Consider the following 24,799-nt stretch of genomic DNA (forward strand, 5'->3'; position numbering starts at 1 on the left):
TCCGGCATATAATGCCCTTATGACGTCATAAACATCGATGCAAAGCCCTGAGGTGTTGAAACGTTTGAGAAACAAGATCGCATTAGGATAAGCGACAGTAAAAAGGTTTAACCTTTAGAGGGAAAATACTTATACCAATGACAGGCCTAACTGTGCCTATGTCTTGATCATTTTAAACGGTATTGTTAGATCAAGATTGCCGCGCAAGTCGCTGCCAGGTCTGGTAACCCATGTCAGATAAAGATGCCATCGTTAGTTGGTTAGTTATTTAGTTAGTTTAGTCGTGTTATCTTTGTTGGCTTAGTTAGTTACTAAAAAGGTCAACTGCTGTATTAGTATATGTTGTACAGCAATAGATTTCAGCAGATGTTAAATGAGTTCTCTTATTATATATATAGTTGTGACTCTCCGTGTCACTATACTCAACGAAAGTTGCACAGTAAAAAAAATAGAACATGCAAAGAAGCAGTTACGACTGTTCTGTGTGGCAGGATGTGTTGAGAAAATAAACACAGAGATGTAACAAAAGAGACAAATGATAACAATAACAGGAAACTCGTAGAACACATCAACACAAGTAGACAACATAATCACAGTGACGTAACTAGAAAAAAAGTTTAAGGGGGTAAAAATAATTGTTGGGTGAGGAAATATCATTCAGCATAAATTACAATTGTATTAGAACGTTTTAATAGTATTTAAAACATTTTTTTGGGAGGAAGAATTATATTTTAAGAGGGGAATTGCCTCCAAGCCTTCATCGCTACGTCCATGCACAAACGTTATTGTAAATTAAGCAAAAAAGATGCCCAACTACTAGCATATGTACAACTGCTTGTTTAGGATTGCGTCTTTTGTACTTGCAGAGCTTCATGATTTTATTTTTTTGTAATCTTGTGCTTGACATCAGCTAAATTGAAATGTTCCTTTGCTCAAAATTAATTAAAGGGTTAAATGGACGATAGACATATTATGTTTTGCCATATTATGACTACTCAACTAAGAGAAGTGAAACGTATTCATTAATCATTGTTGATTATGATTGATAAACTCGCATTTCAGTCGAGTTTTATCTGTCAAGTTTTCCTGTCTACAGTATAGTCATATTGAATATCAACCATTGCTTAAAAAAGTTTCGCGACCAATTTAAAACTTGTGATAACTACCAAAATCGGCAATTTAACTTTAGAATTCAAAAATAAAAATCCCACTTGCAGAATTAGAAGTTTTAGTAGCAGAATCATAAGTACCGGTTAAAACAGGAAAAGCTCCTATTAGAAGATTGGTAGACCCGGATGCACTTACTTCTACACTTGCAGTATGTAGCCTATGGTACAAACGCAATAAAGTAATTCTTTGTGTCTAGAATGTAGTTATTTTGATTTTCAGGCACCATTTTACGATTGTGAAAGTCATACAATGAGACTCAGGTTCCTAGCCATCGTTTTGTGCTTAATGTGCCAATTTTCCTCATTTTTGTGCCAATCTGATGAGTCTCCATGTTCTGTTGCATTCTACCCACTTACTGCTTGCGTTAAAGATGGGACCAGGTAGAGAAACAATAATTAATGTACCGTAGCCTACTTGGTAATTACTTTTCTAAATCAAGACAAAATATGGAATAGGTCTATGCCACATGCCCAGCATTTGTTTGATCACATTGGTAGACTACTGTTTAAATATTTGTTATTGTTATGCCAATTAATAGGCCTACTATAAACATTTCAATAAAAGTAAACTAGCTGTGGATATGTAGCTGGTGAGAGTAAATCAGTACTGAAGGGATGGAAAATGTTGACTATGTTTCACTATGATGTGCCCCGATCGTCTTCGTACAATACTTGGACTTTTCCGCTCAACCAAGTACTAATGATGAATGGCCTCTTCTTGTGAATATGGTGGTGCTGAGAAACAGATCGCAGATCACATTATCAACGTTTGTACAATCTTCAATCCATCTAGCGGAATGGAAGGTCTGCGCGTCTTGGATGATGAAACCAATGATCGGCTGCTTTAGTAGCCTCCAGTGTAATCCGGGAACATCGTAAATCTGGAAAGGCTTAAGAATAGACTCTCTGCCCCAGAGGCTCATACGACCAAGAAGAAGATTATGAGGTCACGAAAGCGGATCGCGTGTGCCTGATTCTCTCCCTCATTTTACTTTAATATAGACAACTTGCTCTTCCAAACTAATAATCTCTAATTTCTCAGACACAGTCGTTTCATTTTACTTTAATCTGCTTTTTGCTTTTCTCAATTCCAAACTGCTGCGCTTTTGATCTTAGTAATGCTCTTCTCACCTCATTTAGTGTCCTAGCTATCTTTGTCACTGTTTTCTTAACTCACTTTCTTTTGTTCGCTTCGGTAATTACACTATTGCCTACAGATGTGTGCTTTTCAAGCTAATGGTAAGCAAAGCATCGTTAGATGATCGATTGGTAGCAAAGCACTACAAATTGTCAATTCTTTGCGCTGTGCCACTACGCTGCGATAAGTCGACGATGCATTGCACGATTGATTGCTCGTAGCACGTTTACATTACGACACCCTTAATGTTCAAAATAATATCGGTACGTCAACAATGTTAAGCCCGGACAAATATTCTGCTGAGAGATTTTTTTTTCTAAAGTTTTTTTTTTTAAATGTCTATAGCACAAACAAAAAATGAGAAGTAAAGTTTTTATCTACTCGCACTGAAGATGAAAACAGCTTAGTTTTCAAAACGTTTGCTGAACATGAGTTGGGTATCCGTATTTTGGGCTCTTTATTTTTTGATTAGGTTGACCTTTGCTCTTAAAAAATTCAAGTACAGTAATTTTCAAAAACTGACGAAGATATAAGGCAGCACGATTGTGGTTGAGCGTTTATATTCCGTCAAAACATAGATCACAAAGTAATCTATGTTTGTCGGCAGCAGTGGCCGAGTGGTTAGCGCGTTGGGCTCGCAGTCGAGAGCCTGCATGTTCGACTCCAGCCACCCGCACTTGCTGTTGTTTCTCTGGGCAAGAAACTTTACGATAATTGCCTCTACCCAGTGATCGATTTCGAGTAATGGGTAGTACCAAATTTAAGTCATAAGTAGAGTAGACAACCGGAAACAGACATTGCCGTCGGCTGCAGCGTGGGTCAGGTGTACGTCGGAAGGCGTACACCGATGCATAGCGCTCAAGTCCGCTTTCCCGCAATGCAGGATAATGTATAACAATTAATTAAACACAACTTTATTTATTTAAAAATAACATAATTATTGCGTTTGATAGGGCAAGTTACGTGCAGTTTGAGGACTGCACGAAGGAAGAGGCTCGTCTTCGTTACGCTTGGTTTGGCATAACTAGGCTGAGTCTCCAGAGGAAGCTTTCTATAAACGAGACGATTCCAAGCTCCTGGCAAGAAGTTGTCATTCCAAGTAAGTGAAGTCTCTACTCCAGGGATCAAAGACTCAAAAATAATTTTTTAAAACATTATACAGCCCAGTTTGGGCGATTATATTCCTCTTGAATGCTTTGCAGCAAACACATGAGGAAATTAACTTTTTATCACCACCTTTTATCCAACGATCGGTTATTTATGAACCTTCTGGTAGCTCTCAGTCTCCTGCACTACGTATCTGCTGGACCTGTTTATACCACTCTGAGTAGAGTAGTTGGGGAGGAGTTTTAAAATGCCATCGTTTTCATGATTGCGTTGAATGAAGTTGTTTGCCGAACAAAAGTAAGAGTAAAAGATGAAAGTTAAAAACAAGTTATAAAAGTAATTTTATGTATTCGTCGACTCTGTTAGCTCGAGATCATGCGGCGCTGGTTCGACTCTCGGGGTGTGCTCTTGAGCAACGCATTTCAGGACTTCTCTCCATTCAGCGGCACCTAGTGAATGGAATAATTCCCTGGCAACAACACTTCAACAATCGGAAACTTCACTCTACCGTTATTAGATTGCCAATCTCGTTAACCGGCCCTGCGTCAAGAGCCTCTACAAGTACAGTATGCGAAACTACCAGGAATAACCAATCAAGGCTTTGTCAGTCCGAGGATAAAGATTCAAAACCAACCAACTAACAAACAATGTACATTGTAGCCTACAGACCTATCACATATGCATTAAGCATCATTAGCGCAAAACATAAAGTTTAATGAAGTCGTGTTGCTTATCATCATCATCATGTACCGTCTCCGAGACGAAGGATGGCTGTCAATTGCTTCCGCGCGTCATGATTTCCGCTACTCTTTTTGCTTCTCTGATGTTTGACAAGTCAGCCCACTGTATTACATCATCTCCCCATGTTCGCCTCCTTCTTCCCCTGCACCTCTTTCCTTCCACCATACCTTCAATAACCAATTGGTGCAGCTGTCCTGCAGTGCAGATCCTCTTAAGTTAGTCCCGCAAATCTCATCTTTTGTTTTTCTAAATCGTTTGCCCATCTACTGTATCTTGCACTCCAATTCTTTTTTCTAATTGCTTCGTTTGTTGGCTAATGTGTTTTTATATGTTTTTTTTTTAATATTCTTCTGTAGCACTAAGGTTGAAAAGCATTATTTTTTTTTTGTAAATTTCTTAGTGTTGTAGCTATCACTTCCATATGACATAACTGGTTTGATATAGCAAGATAATAGTCTCAGTTTTAATTGCAAATCTATAGGCTATCTCTTAAAAATTTCAAACATTTTCAAAATGATGCTTTTGCTTGACCAATTCTTCTATTTACATCATTGGTGCACAGTAGCGTTGACAGGGGGGGGGGGCCTTTGGATTCGGGCCGAAATAATTTTGGGGGCCTGAAACCTTTTCAATGGACTCGGTAACCGCAGCGTATTCTTTGGATACTGTGAGTTTTTCTTATAAACGTCATGATTTGGGGCCCAAAGATCTCCTTGGCACCGGCCCAAAATATTGTCTCAGCTGCCCTATTGGTGCATCTTCCATCAAGTGTAATGTGGGCCTCTATAGATATGTGCAAGCAGTGACCTGTTCCAATTGTTCTTCTTCCAGCTTTATTTTTTTATTTTATCGCTTTTTTCTATCAACATTGCCTTTGCTTTCATTAAATTTGGTTTCATTTTGTAGTTTTTGCTGATTTCATTGATTTTGTCCATACTTTCCTGCAATTTTTTCTCGGTATCAGCTAGAATAACATTGTAAACATTAGGCTAGTATTATCATAACGATCTAACTTACTGTAATATCTCTTCTATTTGTAACTTCTCAATTGCACTGTTCATCTTAGGTGGACTACAGTTTGGGTTTCAAATTTAAGAAATATTTCCATTAGAGAAAAAAACGTCTTTGTGATTCTTTTCTTGTTTTATTTTTCACTCATTTTAGTTACGCATTTTGAATCATAGCCTACATGATGTTATTCAATGTTATTTTTTTCGCCAGGAAATGTGCGAAAAAAGGGAAGATTAATGGTTTTATACAAGAAAGCAAATACCAAGAATCTTGATGCGATCCAGATGGTGATCCCACCTTGCAAGGAGCTGCAATAAAAGCTGATCTCATAACTGGCAGCCAAAATGATTGTGACATTTTAAGAGAATGGTTCGTTTGTATCAAGAATGTTTTAAAAGACTCAGTTTAAAATCTTAAAAATATTCAAGACAGATCTGCAAATCGGCACCAATTGAAGATCAAGCTTATTGATTTGTGTTGATAAAGACTTTTGATGCACTTAGATGTTTTGACTTTTGTACAATATTAGTGATTTATATTTTAAGGGTTCTCAGTGCTAAAAGTTTGCAATACTTGACTTAAATTTGGCTTTCAATGTTAAACTTTGTAGCTTGTAAAAAATTTAGCGTTGCTTATTTCCTTTGATAAATAATTAATTTGTATATTTTCTACGTTTAGTGGGCAGTGATTGAAAATAAAAGTGGTTTGGGGAAAGTAAGTTTCATATACAATCAAGATGGCAAAGGAAGCATAGCATAGGTTGAAGAAGAAGAAGTGAAGTTTGTTTGCAAAATAGTAGTTTGATCATTACAGCCTGGTTTTTCTGCTGAGAAAAAGTGAATTTGCGCGTACAGTTGTTTTATTTAAACCCTTTCCTTTTGCTTTTTTGTTTGAAACGATTCTAAAATGGAGATAAGCTTTTTAAAAACGTTTAGCTCTTCTTGCGGAATTTTTAAAATATAAAATGTACCACAAGAGGGAGGTAAACAAGTAAAGTTACCGACACAAGTCGGAACAAACTTTTGCAGTGTATATGAAACTCTTTGTGGGAAAAGTTTTGATATATCAATTGCTAAACTTGAAAATACTAGTTGCTCGCAACTGAAAAAAAAGAAACTCATTGGATATTTAACTACCGGTAGATAGCGTAGTGTTGAGGTATTGTTTCGACACTGCATTGTTCTGCACTTGCAAAGCATGTACTTATGTTTCCCTAGATTCGGCTATACTAGATACATTTGACCGGGTTTTGTAATGTAATATCTCGCCACGCCCATTCGAATCATCGATACCCAGCCTGATAGATTCCGCTACATAAGTATCGGCTCACTTGAAACAGTTGTTTATAGTAAAAACAAACTGCTGTAGTAATGTTTACATTATGGAGGTAGGACAGAAGTAGTACAAAGAGAAAATATGAAATTTTTGTATTTTTTTTACGTAGAGTGGTGTTAGGTTTCAATTTAAATGCCCGCAATGACAGACGCAGTTACAATGACTGGAAGACCCTTTCAATTATTCAGACATTTTCCGTCGAACGCGATAGATGAAGAGGGTTTGAAGACAGAGCTAACCAACTGTGAAAGTTCAACAACCTTGAACGACAAAAAAAGTTCTGCAATTAAGAAAGTTGTTCGAATAATCAAGCCAGAAGAGTAAGTAAAGAAATAATTTGTATACACTATGTCTAAAAAGGAAGCAGTTGCTTGAAATATTACTGAGTAAATTGTGAAGTAGTTCTTCTGGTCAGATATTTTCTGTAAAATTTCGTACATTTTTTGGATTTTGCACAATGTGTTAAAATTATTCGGTAAGATCAGTAAAAAATTTCAGTTTTTCAATAGTTACTCGAAGACTGAAAGGGTTCAATTACACCAATTACTGTAACAAAGTTACCATACGTGGACCCAAAGCAGTGGGCTCTACCTTGGGTTTACAACACCCTTAAGGGTTCGTGAAAAGTAAAAACACCTTCACAAAATTCTTAAGGAATATGTGAATGCACTGATTTTGAAAAATGTCCAAAATTGCATTACAAATAAACGTACAAAAGCATTTACTCATCATCACCCTTGGAAGATTACTCCATCGGCAGGCTTAATTCTTTCAAAGAAAATCTAGGACTACAACAAGCTTACAAATTGATGGTCAAACAATTTTTTTTTATCATGCGGATAGTCAGAGTACAAAACAGCAAGCAGTATCTTTTTGCTGGATAATGATAAAAATCTATTATCGATTATTTGCGTAATCGCGTCAAGCGCTTTTTGATTTCAACTTTTGACATATTCTGTTAATTGTTTTATTTGCAGGCAAACAATGGCGACCGCTGTGATGACCCCACGGTCATTGTCCCCACGCATGAAAACCCCACGCAGCAGCAGATTATCACAACGGACATCAGATTATGACGCAAGACTGGACGGTCATCAGCAAACTTATGTCCTTTCGCCAAGAGTCATGAATACGTTGACGGTGAGTTTGTGACAAACAAAAGCTTGATCCGAAGTCCAGATTTTGTGACCGAAGTTTTCCGAACACCGAAGATTGCCGAAGTTGCAAGTGTTTAAACTTCGGAATCAAAAGTCGGTTGGTCTCTAACTTCCAGTTTAACTCTGGACCAATGCTACAATAATTATTTCCGGACTTTCCTAGCTATGTTGGCTGTTACAGAATAATGCCGGTTTGATTAGAAAAAAATTGAACTCCGCTTAAAGTGCGCTGAATTGGTGACGTACCAATGTGCACGAAATTCGGCATTTAAAACTTTAACAATGAGTAAAATATAACTGTATAATCGCAGCTATCACGTCTCCAATACACACAACACAGAGATTACCGGCTAGAACATGGTCAAAGCCTTTTGCTTATGTGGTTTTCTGTCTCTAACATACTTGTGCAGAAAAAAGAAAAAATTCTTGCGAAGAATCGCATATCACATACCTCCTCGTCCACTTAGAATCAACAATTAATTTAATCCGGCAATAATTTTACAGAAAACTATGCTTGACCAAAGTGGGGCCTGCTTTACTAACCCAAGCGATAAAATTGGGTTTCATGGACCTCGACGCCCACTGCTTCTATCCTATCCGACAGCGCCACGTCATGTCGGAAGGTATGACGTGCAGTGACGTTATCTATAATAAGTTACTTATCTATCATGAATGAGGGACAGCAATAAAATCTTTGGGTAGTAAAGTAAAAGCTGATGATTTGCAACATCTACTTCTTTTTCTCGATATTAGAGAGGGTTGGAAGTTAAATAAGTGAACTAATCACTGGTTAAATAACATGATATACGTTCTTTTGGTGTAAATTAAGCTAAACAATCACAAGATGTATGAGGTGATAATCTGCTTTATTCCGACGTTTCGTCAACCAGACACGACTGACGTCTTCAGGGGCTAATCTGTGGTTAATTACTATTTTGGTTAGCGCGTCACTTCTGGAACGAAGAAGCTTCAAGATCAAGCGGCGCTGGTTCGACTCTCGGGGTGTGCGCTTGAGCAACGCACGTTAAGGACTGCTCTCCATTCAGCGGCATCTAATGGATGGAATAATTCCACAGCAACAAGACTTCAACAATCGGAAACTTCACTCTGTCAATCTCGGTGACCGTGCCTGCGTCAGTGATTCAAAGCCTCTACAAGTATGCGAAACTGCCAGGATTAAGCTCTGCAAGAAGCTTTCCCAGTCCGAGGATAAAGATTCAATCAATCAATCAACATTGAATTGCTATTAATAGTTAATTAAGTTCTACCAGGATTAACAACGTTTAGGAATTGAACTGACATTTCTTTTTTTATGTGATGCGCTGACACAAAACAGATCAACTTACCTAACTGATGCTGAACGCGTTTGAAACATTTAACAACACGTTGTAAAATATCGACTGATAATGAACTGAAATACCTACAAAACAGAAAAAAAAATGATTTAGCTCTTTGAAGATGTATGATGTATGTGGTTGATGAAATGTTAAAACAAACTTATACCCAATATCTACTGACAGTTTAAATTGCATTCGAGGGTAACATTTTATATTGTATTAACATTTTTAATGTAAATTATGACGTTTAATTGACAGGGCCATGTTTGTAAGGCGATACCGTAGAGCTGGAAGCGTATCACCCCAAAGAAATGTCTCTCTTCCAGATACAAATGAGCAAAAAGAAACAATGAAATTAGCTTACAATATGCGAACGGTAGGTATCAAGTTATGTTCTCAACAAGGTAACCCACTCGCTTTAAATGTTTGTAGTTTGTTAATTATAAGAAATAATATATAATCTTTTTCTTCAAGAAGAAGATATTATAATAATTGATATTAAACAATTTGTCATAATGCAAAAAAGAGGCTAGTGGTTGTTGATGGACTCTGCGTGAATTGTTTGCACTTCAAACTATTCAAGCGTTTGAAAATAAGAAATTTCCATTTGGTTAGAGTTAAATGATACTTATAGCCATACAATTCTCGAAAAGTTTTAATGAAAATGTGAAGACCAATATAACAGTAAAAACGTTTTCATCCGAGTCTATGTAGCCCATGAGTATATGTAGCCCATTTTGTTGAACCTCTGTAGTTTATAAATTAATGGTTTCAAAAACTCAATTTAACATCTCCTGATGTAAAACAGTGATCGTTCAAACTTCTCACGCTACAAATCACTCTCACGCGTCGCCGCCATAATCTCAAATCTCGCGCCGTAGCATGAAGCAGTCTTTGACAAGGACAACATCGCTAATCTTTTGAGCTTCTAACAATGCAGTTGTTTTCATAAACGACTACAGACTTTTGCCGTCGACCTTTTGTCATATGCGTGCTCTATTGTGAGGCAGTTGTCGACACAATAGGCACGGGAAGGCATGACTTTGTTCAGACTATATGTTGAAACGTGAAAGTTTTATCACCTATGACAGTGGTTCCCAACCTTTTTAGTTTTACCGCACCCTACAGAAGATAAAAATAGTGTGTGGCACCTCGTAACAGACCAACAATTTTTCCTTTGGTATGCAACAGGTTGTTGGAATGCATCTTAACCGTTCCATACCAAAGACTTTGAAAATGGTATTCATAGCTTCTGTACTTGACTTTCAGCTGTAATGCAGTGTAGAAAAAAGTAGGCGAGTTCGTTGTCGTTCTCTTGATAACGGCAATTAACAACACACCTTTAGAAATCAACATAATAACAATAACAACACAGCAATTTTATTTGGAGATTGATTGCCACTGTGAAACTGCATTTTGTGAAAGTGTGACCTTAAAATATAAATACGATAAATCCTTTGCATTTCTTTGTATTTAGGTCATATTTTCCAAGGTCTCATTTCCTCGTGATATACTTATTATTTGATTTCTCAATTTTGCTAATTTATCACAACTTTCCTTTCTTTATAGATTTGTTGTTCAGATTTTTGAAAATAAAAAAAAATTCTTACAAGTTGACTCACAACACTGGTCGCACTCGATCACCACTGATGACAGATCACCAGCGATTAATATGTTACAATGAACGTACAACAACAGTTCCACAGGATGTGCAAATTTCTTGCAGAATCAATGAATGTTCATGCTGCATTGATGCAGAAATTTTTCGAAATGAAATAGCCTACAAGCCGTTGCCAAAAAGTCATTAAACAACAAAATCCTGATAAAAATATAAGCAAGAAAATTCAAAATGCCAAAAAAAGGACATTTGAGCCTTTTTGAGTGTCCTCGGAGGACAGTTCATTTTTCTTAAAAAAAGAAGACAAATCCTCTTAAAAGAGGACATATAGTAGCCTTACAATAAAGCAGCGAGAGACTGCTTCTCCTGAAGTCTTGCGTTACTGTTTTAGAATTTGTTGCATGTGATCTTATTATCACACATAGACCGATGTTTAAATCAGTTACTTTGAAGACTTGCAATTTTCTTCAAGCAAACATGAGCGACGCCTATCAAGGGAAGGTCACCATTCTGCGGCACATGATGAATGGAATAATTGACAGACAACAACTTTTCGACAATTGGAAACTTCGTTAGTTCCCACTCCCCTCCCCCCTTTGCGTACGCCACTGTCGCCCTTGTTTGTTTTTCATATCTTTATCCTGCATGCGGGAAAGCGGACTTGAGCGCTATGCATCGGTGTACGCCTTCCGACGTACACCTGACCCACGCTGCAGCCGACGGCAATGTCTGTTTCTGGTTGTCTACTCCAGTGCTACTCAAACGCCGGTACGCGTACCGGTGCTGGTACGCGAGCACTTGGCTGCTGGTACGCGGTCAGTTAGGAGAAATTGAAAATTGAGTAATTTGTTTTATGTTGATCAGAACGTCTATATAATAATTTTTAGGCAACGATAATGTTCATTGTTCAATCTGCTTTCCCAGCTATAGACTGTTTGGTGGCCCGCTACTATGACGACTAAAAATTGTTAATTATATCAAAGGAAGTGCAGTTAATTCTAGACTATTTGCCCTTTTATGCGACGATATGCAAGCAGATCACAGGCAACTATTATTTCATTCTAGTGTGCGTTGGGGGTCGAGGGGAAAAGTTTTATCACGCGTATATGAGCTCCGAAACGAATTGGCAGTATTTTTGCGTGACAGAAAGCCAGATTGGGCGAAGCTATTTCTAGATGAACAATGGCTTGCTTTGCAAGCTTACGTAACTGACATTTTCGTTGTTATAAATGGCCTTAAATGCAAGGGAAAAATGCTTCACTTTTTGCAACAGCAGATAAAATTGACGGCATGCAACGAAAGCTGAAAGCATGGAAGATTCGAGTCTCGAACAATTGTTACGACATGTTTCCTAAGTAAGCTACTGTTATTGACGATGCTGGAGACAATTTGGACGTAAAATGTGTTCAAGATACTGCCACAGAACATTTGTCAAATTTGGTGGAACGTATTCAACATTATTTGCCGGAACAAAAAGATTCACGAAGAGGAAATGAATGGATTCGAAATCCATTTGCATCAACTGTAAACGTAGAAGAGTAAATATAAGTGTCGATTTAAAAGATAAATTATTGGATCTATCTGCTGACAATGCCGGATTAAGGGTCTGCTGGCCTGTAGGCACATTTTATAAGTGGCCCGAAAAGCAGGGTTGCCAACTAAAAAATCAGAATTATCAGTGTTGCTAAATCATTGTCACAAAGATCGTTGTTGCAACTATAACACAGGGTACCGTGCAAAAACTTGGTTATATGCCTAACTAAATAACACCTTTGCGCGTTTTTGAGATTGAAAACGCGTTAACTAGTTTTTGGAGGTCAATCTTACGGAGTAGATCGGTTTCAATACACAAAAGTGCCAGTGTACCAAGACGTTGTTGACACATTGTTGATCGTTTAACGTCTTTAATTCGTTTCAGTTGTGAAAACGAGCGTTCCCCCCAGACCTGCAACAGCAACATCGATGTCTTTATCAGACATGGAGTCGTACTCACTCAAAACCCCAAACCTCTGCAGCACCATGGAATATACATCGATACGTTTCTGTAGTGCACTCTTCAGTTGGTCGATGATCACATAAAACGTGTTGATTTAAAATTTTTGCTGGCCCGACATTCCTTCCATATCATCTGTAGCAGCTCCATCACTGACATGCTTCTGCCGCTTTGGTGATTGGTGCTCGCCGACTTTCAAATGTATAAATGCTGCTGCCACAACGTCACGTTTGTTTCTTTGCGTCACTCAACGGAAATGCGAATTTTTAAAAACATCAAAAAGGAAGTGGAAACTTTTTTCAATTCGTCTTTTTTTAACGATTTTTGCAGCCTTTAATTCATCTGGAAAAACAGAGCTATAACGATAAATACTTATAAGTTTAGAAAATAATTATTTTGAAAACATGACTAAATTTTTACTGATTTTAAAGTAGCCTGGATTATTGACTGGCCTGTAGGCACGTGCCTACTTTGCCTAATGATTAATCCGGCACTGTCTGCTGATGAAGGTTTGCGAAAACCTTTTGAATCTAACTCCCTTGCAAGCTTCTGGCTCAAAATAAAAGCAGAATATCCGAGACTGTGTAGCCTACCATGGCTATTAAAACACTGCTTCCATTCCCTTCTACATATCTATTTGAAGCCGGCTTTTCTACCATGAGCTGTTTAAAGGGAAAACACAGAAACGCGTTGGATATCCATGCTCCTTTTCGAGTAGCATTGTCTTCCATTTAACCGCAATTGGATAAGCTGGTTGCAAATAAGCAAGCGCACACTTCGCATCAAAATTCGCTAGACCATTAATAAAAGTGTTTTTTTACTTGTGTTTTTTTTGTGTAGGCCTATTTGGTACAAAAGTAATAATGACTTTGCTCTTGTCTTTTTTTCGCAAATTGACCGGGACGCCAAGTGATGGAAGGTGCTCAGCCGGTACACGGCATAAAAAAGTTTGAGTAGCACTGGTCTACTCTACTTATGACGTAAATTTGGTACTACCCATTACTCGAAATCGATCACTAGGTAGAGGCAATTATCGTAAAGTTTCTTGCCCAGAGAAACAACAGCGAGTGCGGCTGGCTGGAGTCGAACGTGTAGGCTCTAGACTGCGAGCCCAACGCACTAACCACTCGGCCACTGCTGCCGATTACTAAATGGCTGGCTAGGGCTCAATATGAGATATATCAAAACGAGCTTTCATTAAATAATAAAGCTTTTAGGTCTTGGGTCTTGATTTCGATTCGAGTCGATCTAACAGATCAATTTCGTTCTCATCAATAAATTTTTATTTAATTTTCTTGTTTCTCAATGTTTTTGTAGAAAGTGGTTTGTTTTTCAGTGTGAGTCAAAACATGATCACCCCGCACGCAAGAAATTGTATCGCCCCAAAACGGTTCCCCCTCCTCAAACAAAAACAGAAAAACTTGCGAAAGAGAAAGGGTTTGTCTTGGATGGAATTGCCCTTAGCTCTATTCAAGTAAGGATCAATATTAAGGTTACTCAACAAACAAACATGTTACATATGCTTATAGCTTGTAGTCTTCAAATTTGTGATGTTATTTGTTATTGTAAAGTCTCTGCCAATAGAACAGTCCAGTGGTGAGAACATTTAATCTCTGGCCAGAAAATAAGTCCTTTTTACATTGATTCAACGTCTACAGACGTTAAGTCAATGTATTAATGTACAGTATGTAAATCAACCAATGTAAAGGTGCAAAGGGTTCATGAAGAGTCATCTATGTATTTAGGTGGACTATGGGAGGGTGCAACCTAAACTTGGCGCAGCAATACCTCCATACAACTCCCATTACGACCAACATGTGCAGAACTATTTTGGGTACAAAGGGTTGAATGAAACACTTCACAAGACTGGACAGGTATTAACATTTTCAAAGTTGTGTTGGCCCCTATTGTTGTTTTACAAAACTATCAAGTAGTTATTGCTATAACTTTATTCTTAATATGAGCTAAATCTGTTTTGTTGTGTTGCTATTAAAGTATACGGTTTTTGATTAGTCGGAATAGGAAACGAAATTCAATGCGGTAAAACGTTAGATCCAAAAGGTTTTTCAAAGAAAGTCTTACATCAACTGGCCACCGTGTCGTAATTGTCAGCTGTAACATTATTTACGTAAAGCAATAAGGTAATTCCGCTAGTATAGCGCAATAGTTGATAATATTATCGAGTCTGAACTGCGCCCAGACCCAAGGCCAGGCCCAGTTAAAACACCACACATCATCGTTGACATTATTTGTCATTGCCATGATAGCAATAATAATAATGATGATGATGATGGTGGTAAAAGTAAAAGTGAGTCCCACACTTGATCCAAGCATCGGGGAATGAGAAGATAAGGATGTCATTATACTAAGCCTTCGGCACTAACAGGAGTAGGGTGGAGGGTGGCCAGTTTCTTTTTTTCCTGCAACAACTACGCCGACCCAATTAATTACACCCTGGTAGGGGGGAGGGGTGTTTGTCAACAACCAGCTTAAGCCGGGAGTCGAACCAAGATTGCATGATTAGAAAGCGAACGCCTCACCCGATGCGCTATAATTATCACCTCTTGATGATGATGATGACGACGTAAAACAGTAGCAAAAACGTGCCTCCACGAGACGCAAAAACAGACCTGAAACGGAACGTGGTGCGCGTTTGCAGAATGGACTGCCCTTATCTCATTGATCGTTTGGAATCTATTTTAGGACTGAGAAAACTTTGTTTTAAAGTTCAACAATCAAACAAACCGAGGGAATTGATAACCAGATCGCCAAATCCGTCATTTTTACATTGATTTAACGTCTGCAGTCGATAAATCAATGAAAAATGATTAATTTTGCTGTTTGGGTAATAGTTTTTTTGCCGTGATCTAAGCCCTTGAGTTTTTTCAACTTGGTCATTCATCGCGCTATTCAATTGAAGGTCAAGAAACGGAGCGAATCCATTCAGGGGAAGTATGTGGATCGGTTTCACTTTATAGGAATCGGTCATGATTATTTATCAAGACGGAACAGGTCTGGAGCAGGTCAGTCTATACCTAAGTAATAAAATCAATTTTATGCAAAGATACGATGTTCATTAATGTAGGATCAATCATGGCCACCTAAAGATACGGCCTGATTTGTCACATTTTGCAGAAATTTCCAGGTTTTTCTAACTTTGGGCGAACGTTTAAATAATTTTTTTTTTCAATTAGATTTTTATGCTTTCTTTATTCTTTTCCCCAGATGACACAATAGGTTTTAACATCCTCACATGTTGAAAAACAAAGAAATTTGATTTTGTAAATTTTAGTCAGACTGTTAATTTTCAATAACAGTCTGATTTTGCGTTTTTCAACTTACTTTTTCTCATTTGCTACTGCTTCCCCAAGACAACAAAAAAGTTTTTTGTCATTAGGAAACCGCAAAAAGTAAAAACATTTCAAAAAATGTCAGTCAAGCACTAGCAGTAGCTGTAACCAAAACCTGCAAAATGTGACAAATCAGGCCGCATCTCCAGGTGGCCATGGATCAATGTATAAAATAAAGGTTTTTGCCAGCTGGGTTAAACAGTAATTTGGTCAACTACTAAAATGATTTTACAAACCGGTTAATTGTAGTTCTGTGATATCTTTAACAGCTTGCCAACACACCTTCCTTACATGAACTGAGTTCAAAGATCCAATGTAGCCTATTTAGGCCTACCATATTTTCATCGCCTAAAAAGGGGACACATTTCGCCAGCGAGTAAAAAACAGGTAGAATGTTACGTATGAAGAATTTTTTACATCCTTTTGGATAATTACAGTATAGACACATACAGCAAAAGTTGCAGCAAAAAACAGACACAAAAACCCAGACAAATTTGTTTTTCGCAAGCCGATTTGTTAGATTTGTGTAACAAAATAAAAATGTGATGTGATAATGTAATAAAAATGTGACAAATCAGGCAGTATCTGCAGGACCGTGCAAGTAGCCATGCCTTAACTTTTTTCAGAAAAAAAAAGGATCAGCTCGAAATCATAAAACTATTTGCATGAAATATAATTGAATATTGAAGTTGTATAATGTACGCAGCTGTTAATGAGATGATAAGGAGTTAAGGACAGTCTCAACTAAACGGCTGTTATCTTCCTTGTAAGTTACTATTGTGACTGCATCATAATTAAATTCACTCTATGTTTGCACCCACATAAGTTGTAGGCTAAGCATCCATGCCACGATTTATTTTAAAAATATTTATTTTGAAATATTTATTTTAGCCTATGCACAGTGCACATTGGAAATTTTTTTCGATTTGCTTCACTTGACAAATTAGCCAAACTATTAAGTTGGTAATCAGCAACGTCTACAACTACAACTCTTCAACCGCTGAATCAATACAAATAGATCTGGGTAAAACAACAATTTATTGTAAAAGTGTGAGAAGCTTAAAATGTAAATATGTCAAAATCTTTTGTAAGTTTTTTGCGTTTTTTAATGTTTAATTTCTTTGTGATTTACTCCATTTTTTTTTATTTTGTTCCATTTTTTCATTTTCATAAGTTTGTTGATCAGATCTCCTCAAATGAGGAAATTTCCTCACAAGTGGATTTTGCAGTTCCACTCGCACTGATCGCTGACCACTAAGCTATTTGGTTAGGTGCATCGTAAAGCAATGTAGTATGTTTCAATGAACGTCTAAGATTGTTTATAACAGCAGATCAAATAGTACGTCAATGTTTTTTTGAAAATCTATAAATCAGCATCTTGCATTGGTACAGAAATGGTTGAAAATTGCGAAAAAGTCACATAACAATGAAATCCTGTTGAAAATATGAGCAAGAAAACTGAAAATTAAAAAAAGAGGACATTTGAGCATTTTTGGGTGTCCTCGGAGGACAATTTACTTTTCTTCAAAAAAGAGGACAAATCCTCTTAAAAGAGGACATATGGTAGCCCTAAGCCTATTCTAGTAAAAAAACTCTCAATCCACTGTAATTAAATAAGTTAGTTGTATTGAAGGTGATTCTCAAGACTATTGAGAAAAGTGACCCACGTTCTCGCTTTGTTTCCACAAAAAGTAGTCTTTTTAACTCGTTTTTCCTTGTGACATCACGAAAAAGAACTTGTGTGGTCTTTTAATGATATTGTTCAAAAAACTGCATTCAGTAGCTAAAAGTAGCTATATAAAAAAAAAAAAAAAAAATTCAAGTTGCGCAAAAATAAATCAAGAGAGTTTTGATTTGAGCTACAACTTCTTCAGTTATTTTGGGGCAAAGGTAGAATATTTGTTGCATTTTATCTAAAAACTTTATCTCAACAAAGTTTCGATACCTTTGTGGTTTTTTGCATGGAGTCCAAGTTTCAACCAATGGTACGTTATGTAAAAATATTACATATAAACTGGAATCTTGTAAGTATTATATACAATGCTGTACAACGTTAACATATAGTGTTGTTTTTCTATGAAACTAATTTGTATTATATGAATTATTATAAACTATAAATTTACCTACCAGGTTACTCAAGAGAGCTTGTCGATGGACATGATCAGTTTATGACGGATATGAAACCAATGGATGGATACAACGGAAAATACGGATTTCGAAGGAACACTCCGTCGCTTCGATTCTGTCCTTCTCCGTTTGGGACCGCCAGTCGTTCCACAACTTTCTGATTTCCGCAGTTGATAAAAGTTTCAATGAAAGTTGAAGCGGCAGAATGTGACATTTTGCAGCAATAACACCTCAACAAGCATTTTTTAAAACAAGTTTTTACTGAAAAATTGTAAAAATTTTATTTTTTAACAAATCTGAAAAAATAGGCGCAAAAAAAAACATTGAGCCTGTAATGTTCAGATGCATAGTGGGCAAAATAGGATGAATAGATCGTTTTTTTTGTTTGTCGTATCCAGGCTTACACCCGGTGGTTGAAGATTTAGATTAAGTGGACGGGAAAGCAAGGAAGCCAATCTTCGTGTCCACCTTCAAGCATAGATCAATAGCAATAGATCGTTTATGCGCGTTCTTACTTATTTGCGATGTTCTTTTCTGTAGCAGACAGTCATGTCACTTGTATGTTTGTTTTTTCAATGTTGGGCATCGCGCGAGGCGACATGAAAGCAAATTTGAATGCATTGCCATCACGTCTTGTGTTTGTAGTTGGAACACTGACCAGATATTACAGTGACGCAGTAAAAAAGGAAATCTTAAGGGGGTAAAAACAATTGTTTGGGAGGGGAAAATATATGTTTGAAAAAAATTGTTTGTTTATATATATAGCTACTGAATGCAGTCAAGCATTTATAAAACGTCATTCATCATGTAATGCAATGTCAAACGTTGCAATCTAGAACTAAATTAATAACACATTTTTAGGGGAGGCAAATAAAATTAGAAGGGAGGCGATTACTCTCCCAACCCGCTACGTCCCTTAGTCGATTGCTAATGCTATAGAGTTACAAAGCTGGCGTGGAATACATTGCTAAATAATCATGCAGAATAATTGGTGGTACGATACTGATGAGCCCAGTCTAGTGGGCGAAACAAGGTGTCTATCTCTCGCGATTCTTGCAACAATCGTCTGCCGAAAAATACAGTATAGCCTATTACTGATCTTGTCAAAGAATAAAAAAAACACGTTTTCGCTCTACTGTACCAGTTGCCAAATTTCCAAAGAGGCTATCTCAGTCCAAAGGTAAAGGTTCTTATAACTAGTCTGAGGATTTGAGGATATAATCAATTGATTGATTATAACTAGTCATAACTAGTTCAAAGATTTTTTATATGTTTTCATACAAAAATTGGTATCAAAAATTTTGGAAAATATATTCTTTTGCTCCAATTCGTTTAGTTTTGTTTCAAAATAAAATTTTTATTTAAAAATTTCAATATATTTGCTTTCACCCCACGAGAAGTCGTTTCCAACAACGTTAGTAGTCATGCTTAATTATTCACAAGCTTCACCCAACAAAGGCATATAAACTTGCATTACACCATGTAACAAAAAATTAGTTGTGTCAAGTTTTTGGTATTTTTTGAAACATATTGCTCATTAAAACATGCTTCTAGCAATTTTTTCCACAAGTGTCGTTTAAAAAATATTTATTTAAGGTTTTTGAACTTTTAGTACCCTGTTTCTCAAGCTCTTATTCTAATTCCTTATAAGGTCGGGATAGTGTGATGCCATAGTGGCTATCATTTTAGCTTCATAACTGTAGCTTGTATCATAACAATGATCTTTGTTTGGTCATATAGTCGCGGAATAGAGCAAGTAGGCTACAAAAATTTCAAATTGTTTTAATTCACTATCAATGTAATCAGAAAATATAGAACTTAAAACGTTTCAATCATTCGTTGTTTCTTACAGTGTTCTGTAAAAAGCTCCAGCCTAAATTGCAGATAAGTTGGGAATTGAATCATCACGTGAATGTAAACTTTCTACTGATTGTTTTGAAACTTTTTGCTATGTCTGTGGTCTATCTATATCAGTAACCAACTAACCATATCAGACCAACAAGCGAAATGTGCAAGTGCAATGAAACAAAGCTAGAACCAAAGCTTTTATACTTATGAAATGTATTTTGGTATGGAAATTAGTGACCAAGTTAAAAGCTGTGCACCTTATGTGATCTGCAGAACACATCGGTCCAATTTAGATAGCTGACTAAGGGAAAACGACATTTGATACTACAGTATTTGCTATTTCAAGAGTCTGGAGAGAACCCCAAAACCATACAGAAGACCGTTGTTGCTATATGGTTGACAGCTTAACGGTTTAGAAAAACAAAAAACCGACATGACATTGCATATTCTTCCATATTATGTTCTATTGCACCTGTTTCGCATAGCAGTCAGCAGCTGAGTTGCCGATTCTCAAACCCTCGAGCAAAAAAGCTGCATAAGACAGGTAGTGTCTCAAGATATAGAAAAAGTCTCTCATGACGAATTCAACATACCTAATACAGACATAAATTCAGAATTTTGGTAATAGGCTCAACGAAACAATAATTATTATCACCTTTTGGAAACAATGTGATGAAAGAATATGAAAAATGGTGTGCTTCATGTCCATAAAAATGCATTTCCTGCACTCCCATCTTGATTGTGTTGATCCCTATGGGTGATTGGTGGAAGCGGAAAAGATGGTGAAAGGTTTCATCTTATATGGAAAGAGAATATCTAGGGCGGTGGATTTGCAGCATGAAATGGGGGGTGTAATGGTCCGCAACACGAGAAGATTTCTCAGTGTATAGACGCAAGTCACACAAATGTGACCACTTTTGAAGTGTTTTCATCTCTGCATGATGCATATATGGCTCATATTTGCATAATATTTCTTTGTGTTTGCATGCTTACACGTTTAACAGAAAACTATGCTGGTTGATACAGAAAATCTCTGAGTAAAACTAACAGTAAAAAAAAGTGACATTTTATCAAAAGTAAGGAGACTTCAGAATTTGTTTTGCTATTTTGGTGATTAGTTTGAAGTAACAGAACACAATACATAAAAATTTTTCCGCAACTAAAAATTTTGCGAAATTATGTTACATGGTGTTATCCCTGACTCCAATTAGGCTACAAACTAAGTTTTGTTTCGACCGCTTGCTACGTCAACTATTGCGCTTGATATAAAACGAGACTGTTCTTGAAGTAACTAATTATAAAATATTTTCTTGCGTTCTTCTGGAAACAGCAGACTAAAGAGCACAACCAGGTTTTATTTCCGACGTTTTGTCAGTCAAAACAACTGACTTTATCAAGGGATCTGAAACAGGTAAACACTACCCTTTAAAAACAAACTAGGACACCATTGATAAAGAAGAACACAAGAAAATAATTTATAGCTATTGCGCTTGTCAATTTAAATATCGAATTCGACTGCATAGCTGAGTGGTGAGAGCCCTGTTACTGCACTTGTAAGGGCGCCGTTCGACACCACTCAAGAGCACGTGCCTGTGTCTTTGGCAAGACACCTAATGACATGCCAGAAGGTGGTCACGAAGATTGGCTTCCTTGCCTTCCTGTCTACTTAATCTAAATCTTCAACTGCTGGTTGTGAGCTTGAATACGACAAAAAAATCTAATAAAGGGCAATAACTTATTATAACTGTTATCGTACATCAGCAGTGTTGCCAAACGTGTTCACTCAATTGTGTTGCGCACAAATTGGGACCACCACAATTGTTTTGCTGTGTAACAAAACTTTATGTATGAGTCCTGAACACTTCCGCCAGCTATTAATGTTCCATCAAGCTTTTATACTTTTAAAGTGTTTAAATGTAAACACTTATAGGCTCGTCGTCGTCGTCTTGTGAGCGTCTGGGGCGGAGGGTCTATCCTTTTACCACCCCAGATTCACGATGTTCCCGGACTACACTGGAAGATTTTGCAAGTTGGTAACTATAGGCTGCTAACTTATAGGCTGCAAGTTGGTAGCTAATTTAGGCACTCAGTTTTCATATTTCCAACGTTAGAAAAGATAGAACCAGTTACAAGTAGCAACAATCTGCTAAGATATGTTCTTTATTCACGTTTGGTAAAACATGACACAGCTTATTATTCTCAAAGTGTTGAGAAACATAAATAAACAAAGTCTAAGTGACACCAAAAATCATTTGGCGAGTTTTGTTACCAGAGAGAGATGAAAAAGAAATAACCTCAATTCTATGATGAGAAACAATAACAAATGTTGTCGAATAATGCAACAAACAAATACAATCAAAGCTCATTGTTTTATCACATTTAGAAAAGTTCCATTGTCACACCAAGTTTGAGGTCGCTTTGCTTTTTATAAATTTGTCCCTCACATCACTAATCCCCAAAAACTGCGTATCTCTGCTTGGACAATCTGCACCGACGCACGTAGCGACAGCGGATGCAAGCATCTAAATGAATATGGTTGAAAGTTAAATTAAAAAAATTGCTTATTATTAAATATTTCTTTAGTGACTTTGATACAAACTATTGCTGCTTATTTAGTTTATCTGAACTGACTCTGTCTGTAATTTATTTATAAAGAACTTTACAAGTGACCAATTACGTCAACGAGTGACGACGATTGAAAACATGATTGGTTAGGTAAATTCAGTAAAAAAATAACAAGCTTCTTCATAGTTCAACTTTAAACATAAAAGTAAAAATAAACTGAGTTGCAGCAGAAAAATTCGAGAACGATTCGATTTTTAGGCAACTAGACAATGAGATTTGTGACGTCATTGACTTACGTTGCCAAGATTTCCTCGAGAGTGATCCACACTTTGAAGCAGCAAAGCTTCCATCCTTCCGTTTTCTGCAGAAATTGTCACATTGGCGTCGAATCTAGAGAAAAGTTGAATCGAGAATTAAATTGTTTTCAGTTCAATTCATCACATTTTATTTTCTTATCGCTTTTAAACTTTAGACCACATGTGAAAATTAGCATAAAATTGCGTTACGTTATTTTAAGAGAAAGTTTATAAAAATAATGATTTTCATTCATTATTGGAAGTTAAGGGGTCCACAAAATTGCTATAAAGTTTTAAAGCAAGTCCCTCCCAGACAACAAAATCCGTCATTTTTACGTTGATTCAACGTCTGCAAGTCTGAATCAATGAAAAATGACAGATTTGCTGTTTGGGGTGTTGTTATAAAATCGATTCAAAATTGTGGGTGATACAAATACTGAATCAAATCATTGCACAACACTTCTAGAACACTCGACAATTTATCTTTGTAATGTTTTTGATGATGCAAAAATGACTGGCAACTTTCTGAACACGAAAGTATATGAGGTCTACATAAGTTTGTACTCACTCGAGATTTTTTTGATGTGTTCTCTGTGGAAGAAAAAATTAAAAAAATTAATAAAGCAAGAAAGAGATTAAATCTTTGCTAATTTTATTCTATCTTAAAAAAATTGTAATCAATTTTGCGCGATGTAACACAACAACAACAACAACAACTTAAAACTTTGTGTAAATGACAATATTTCTACGATTTCTAAGTGAGCTGAAAAAGTTTATTTATTGTTTAGCGCGGTTTTACTAGTCTTGCGCAAGACTTTGGTTTTTCAGGTGAAACAGAAAGTAAAAAAGTAAAATTTGTTTTGCCAACTTTCTTTATTGGAAGAAAGTCTCAAGTACACGAACACACAGTTGAAACGACCACAGGACTTTGGCCCTTGTATTGGTCGAGTTGCTGCTGGGGTTCCACTGCGGACTGCAACAAGCCACATGGGTTCATGTTACTTCCACAAAATTGTCAAGATGTTACAGCTGTGAGCAAAGCACTGACTTTCTATGTCAGTGGTTCTCAACCTTTCCTGAGTCATGGCCCCCCCAGACTGTGGCTCTAAAAGACCGTAGCCCTCTTGAGTGAAATAAAAATGTATTTGTTTAAAGAACAACCAACGAAACAAAATCAATTAAAACAGTTGACGAGTGATTAAATGATTTATACCTCAGTGCAAAACTTGCGCCTGATTTTGTTTTAGCAAGCCTTTTATATTCGGTTCAGTCTTTGATACAGCAAGACGAATGTCACTGCGCACAGCGAGACGATTCCGTGCTTTCGTTTTAATGGTTGCCAAGTCTGAAAACCCAGTTTCGCAAAGGTGGTAGAACATTGAACATACATCTCTGACGCCTTTTTGCTCAGTAATGGATATGCATCATGGAGAGACAATCAAAAGCTTGAAATATCATTTCGGCTCTTGATGCCACCTTTACCTCCTTTATCGTGGCCCCCCTGAGAACGCTCTGTGGCCCCCTTGGGAGGCCGAGGGCCACTATTGAGAACCCCTGTTCTATGCAGTCATTTCAAGAAAAAAAAAATCAAAGATAATTTCTCACCTGAAAGTACCATGGCGCAAGCACACATGACAATGAACAGAACAATAACGACCTTCATATCAACCAGGTTGTATCAGTTGTAGAAAGACACTTTCTAGTTTTCTAGTAGTAACCACACTTTTTGTTAGCACAAGTTTGAGAATGAAAAGATTATAAATGTTTCTTGCTTTTATACTAAATTTAACGAGGGGAAGTTTTTTTATTAAAACTATTTCTAAAGGTTACTCGCTTTGGAGCACATGGAAGAGAACTCCTTTCTTCCGGTATTATGACATCATTGTTGAGTGAAATCAATCCATTATGAGGTCTAGAAATGTGTGTGATTAGTCAAACGTTGAAAGGAAAAGCTTAGTGGAATTTATTTTTTGTTTTCTTTTTGATTTTATTATGTTCAACTACGAG

The 24,799-nt window shown here is 36.8% G+C and overlaps 2 protein-coding genes and 1 long non-coding RNA gene across 3 annotated transcripts; 2 read left to right on the forward strand and 1 right to left on the reverse strand.

Moving 5' to 3' along the window:
* The first annotated feature begins 1,393 nt into the window (after nt 1–1,393).
* On the forward strand, nt 1,394–5,871 carry LOC145777732 (uncharacterized). The gene is made up of 3 exons (XM_082589174.1): nt 1,394–1,550; nt 3,261–3,406; nt 5,377–5,871. Exons 1-3 carry the CDS (start codon nt 1,420–1,422, stop codon nt 5,481–5,483), a joined length of 384 nt encoding a protein of 127 aa, XP_082445300.1. The 5' UTR covers nt 1,394–1,419; the 3' UTR covers nt 5,484–5,871.
* A 775-nt stretch (nt 5,872–6,646) lies between these two features.
* LOC145777559 (uncharacterized) lies at nt 6,647–19,242 on the forward strand. The gene is made up of 8 exons (XM_082588973.1): nt 6,647–6,821; nt 7,479–7,641; nt 8,163–8,281; nt 9,254–9,371; nt 13,943–14,080; nt 14,352–14,480; nt 15,527–15,629; nt 18,087–19,242. Exons 1-8 carry the CDS (start codon nt 6,661–6,663, stop codon nt 18,242–18,244), a joined length of 1,089 nt encoding a protein of 362 aa, XP_082445099.1. The 5' UTR covers nt 6,647–6,660; the 3' UTR covers nt 18,245–19,242.
* A 2,833-nt stretch (nt 19,243–22,075) lies between these two features.
* Nucleotides 22,076–24,528, reverse strand: LOC145777764 (uncharacterized). The gene is made up of 4 exons (XR_014290354.1): nt 24,398–24,528; nt 23,361–23,383; nt 22,793–22,886; nt 22,076–22,453 (listed from the first exon to the last, which is right to left on the reverse strand). It is a non-coding gene; the product is annotated as an uncharacterized LOC145777764 (long non-coding RNA).
* Between the last annotated feature and the right edge of the window lie 271 nt (nt 24,529–24,799).

The sequence above is a fragment of the Aplidium turbinatum genome, chromosome 9, assembly GCF_918807975.1.
Source record: "Aplidium turbinatum chromosome 9, kaAplTurb1.1, whole genome shotgun sequence".
Lineage (NCBI taxonomy): Eukaryota > Metazoa > Chordata > Ascidiacea > Aplousobranchia > Polyclinidae > Aplidium > Aplidium turbinatum.

Coding starts and splice junctions, on each gene's coding strand:
- LOC145777732 (XM_082589174.1), top strand. CDS start 1,420: ATGAGACTCAGGTTCCTAGCCATCGTTTTGTGCTTAATGTGCCAATTT. Junction 1,551..3,260: donor TGCGTTAAAGATGGGACCAG/GTAGAGAAACAA, acceptor TGCGTTTGATAG/GGCAAGTTACGTGCAGTTTG. Junction 3,407..5,376: donor GCAAGAAGTTGTCATTCCAA/GTAAGTGAAGTC, acceptor TTTTTTCGCCAG/GAAATGTGCGAAAAAAGGGA.
- LOC145777559 (XM_082588973.1), top strand. CDS start 6,661: ATGACTGGAAGACCCTTTCAATTATTCAGACATTTTCCGTCGAACGCG. Junction 6,822..7,478: donor CGAATAATCAAGCCAGAAGA/GTAAGTAAAGAA, acceptor TTTTATTTGCAG/GCAAACAATGGCGACCGCTG. Junction 14,481..15,526: donor CACTTCACAAGACTGGACAG/GTATTAACATTT, acceptor ATTCAATTGAAG/GTCAAGAAACGGAGCGAATC.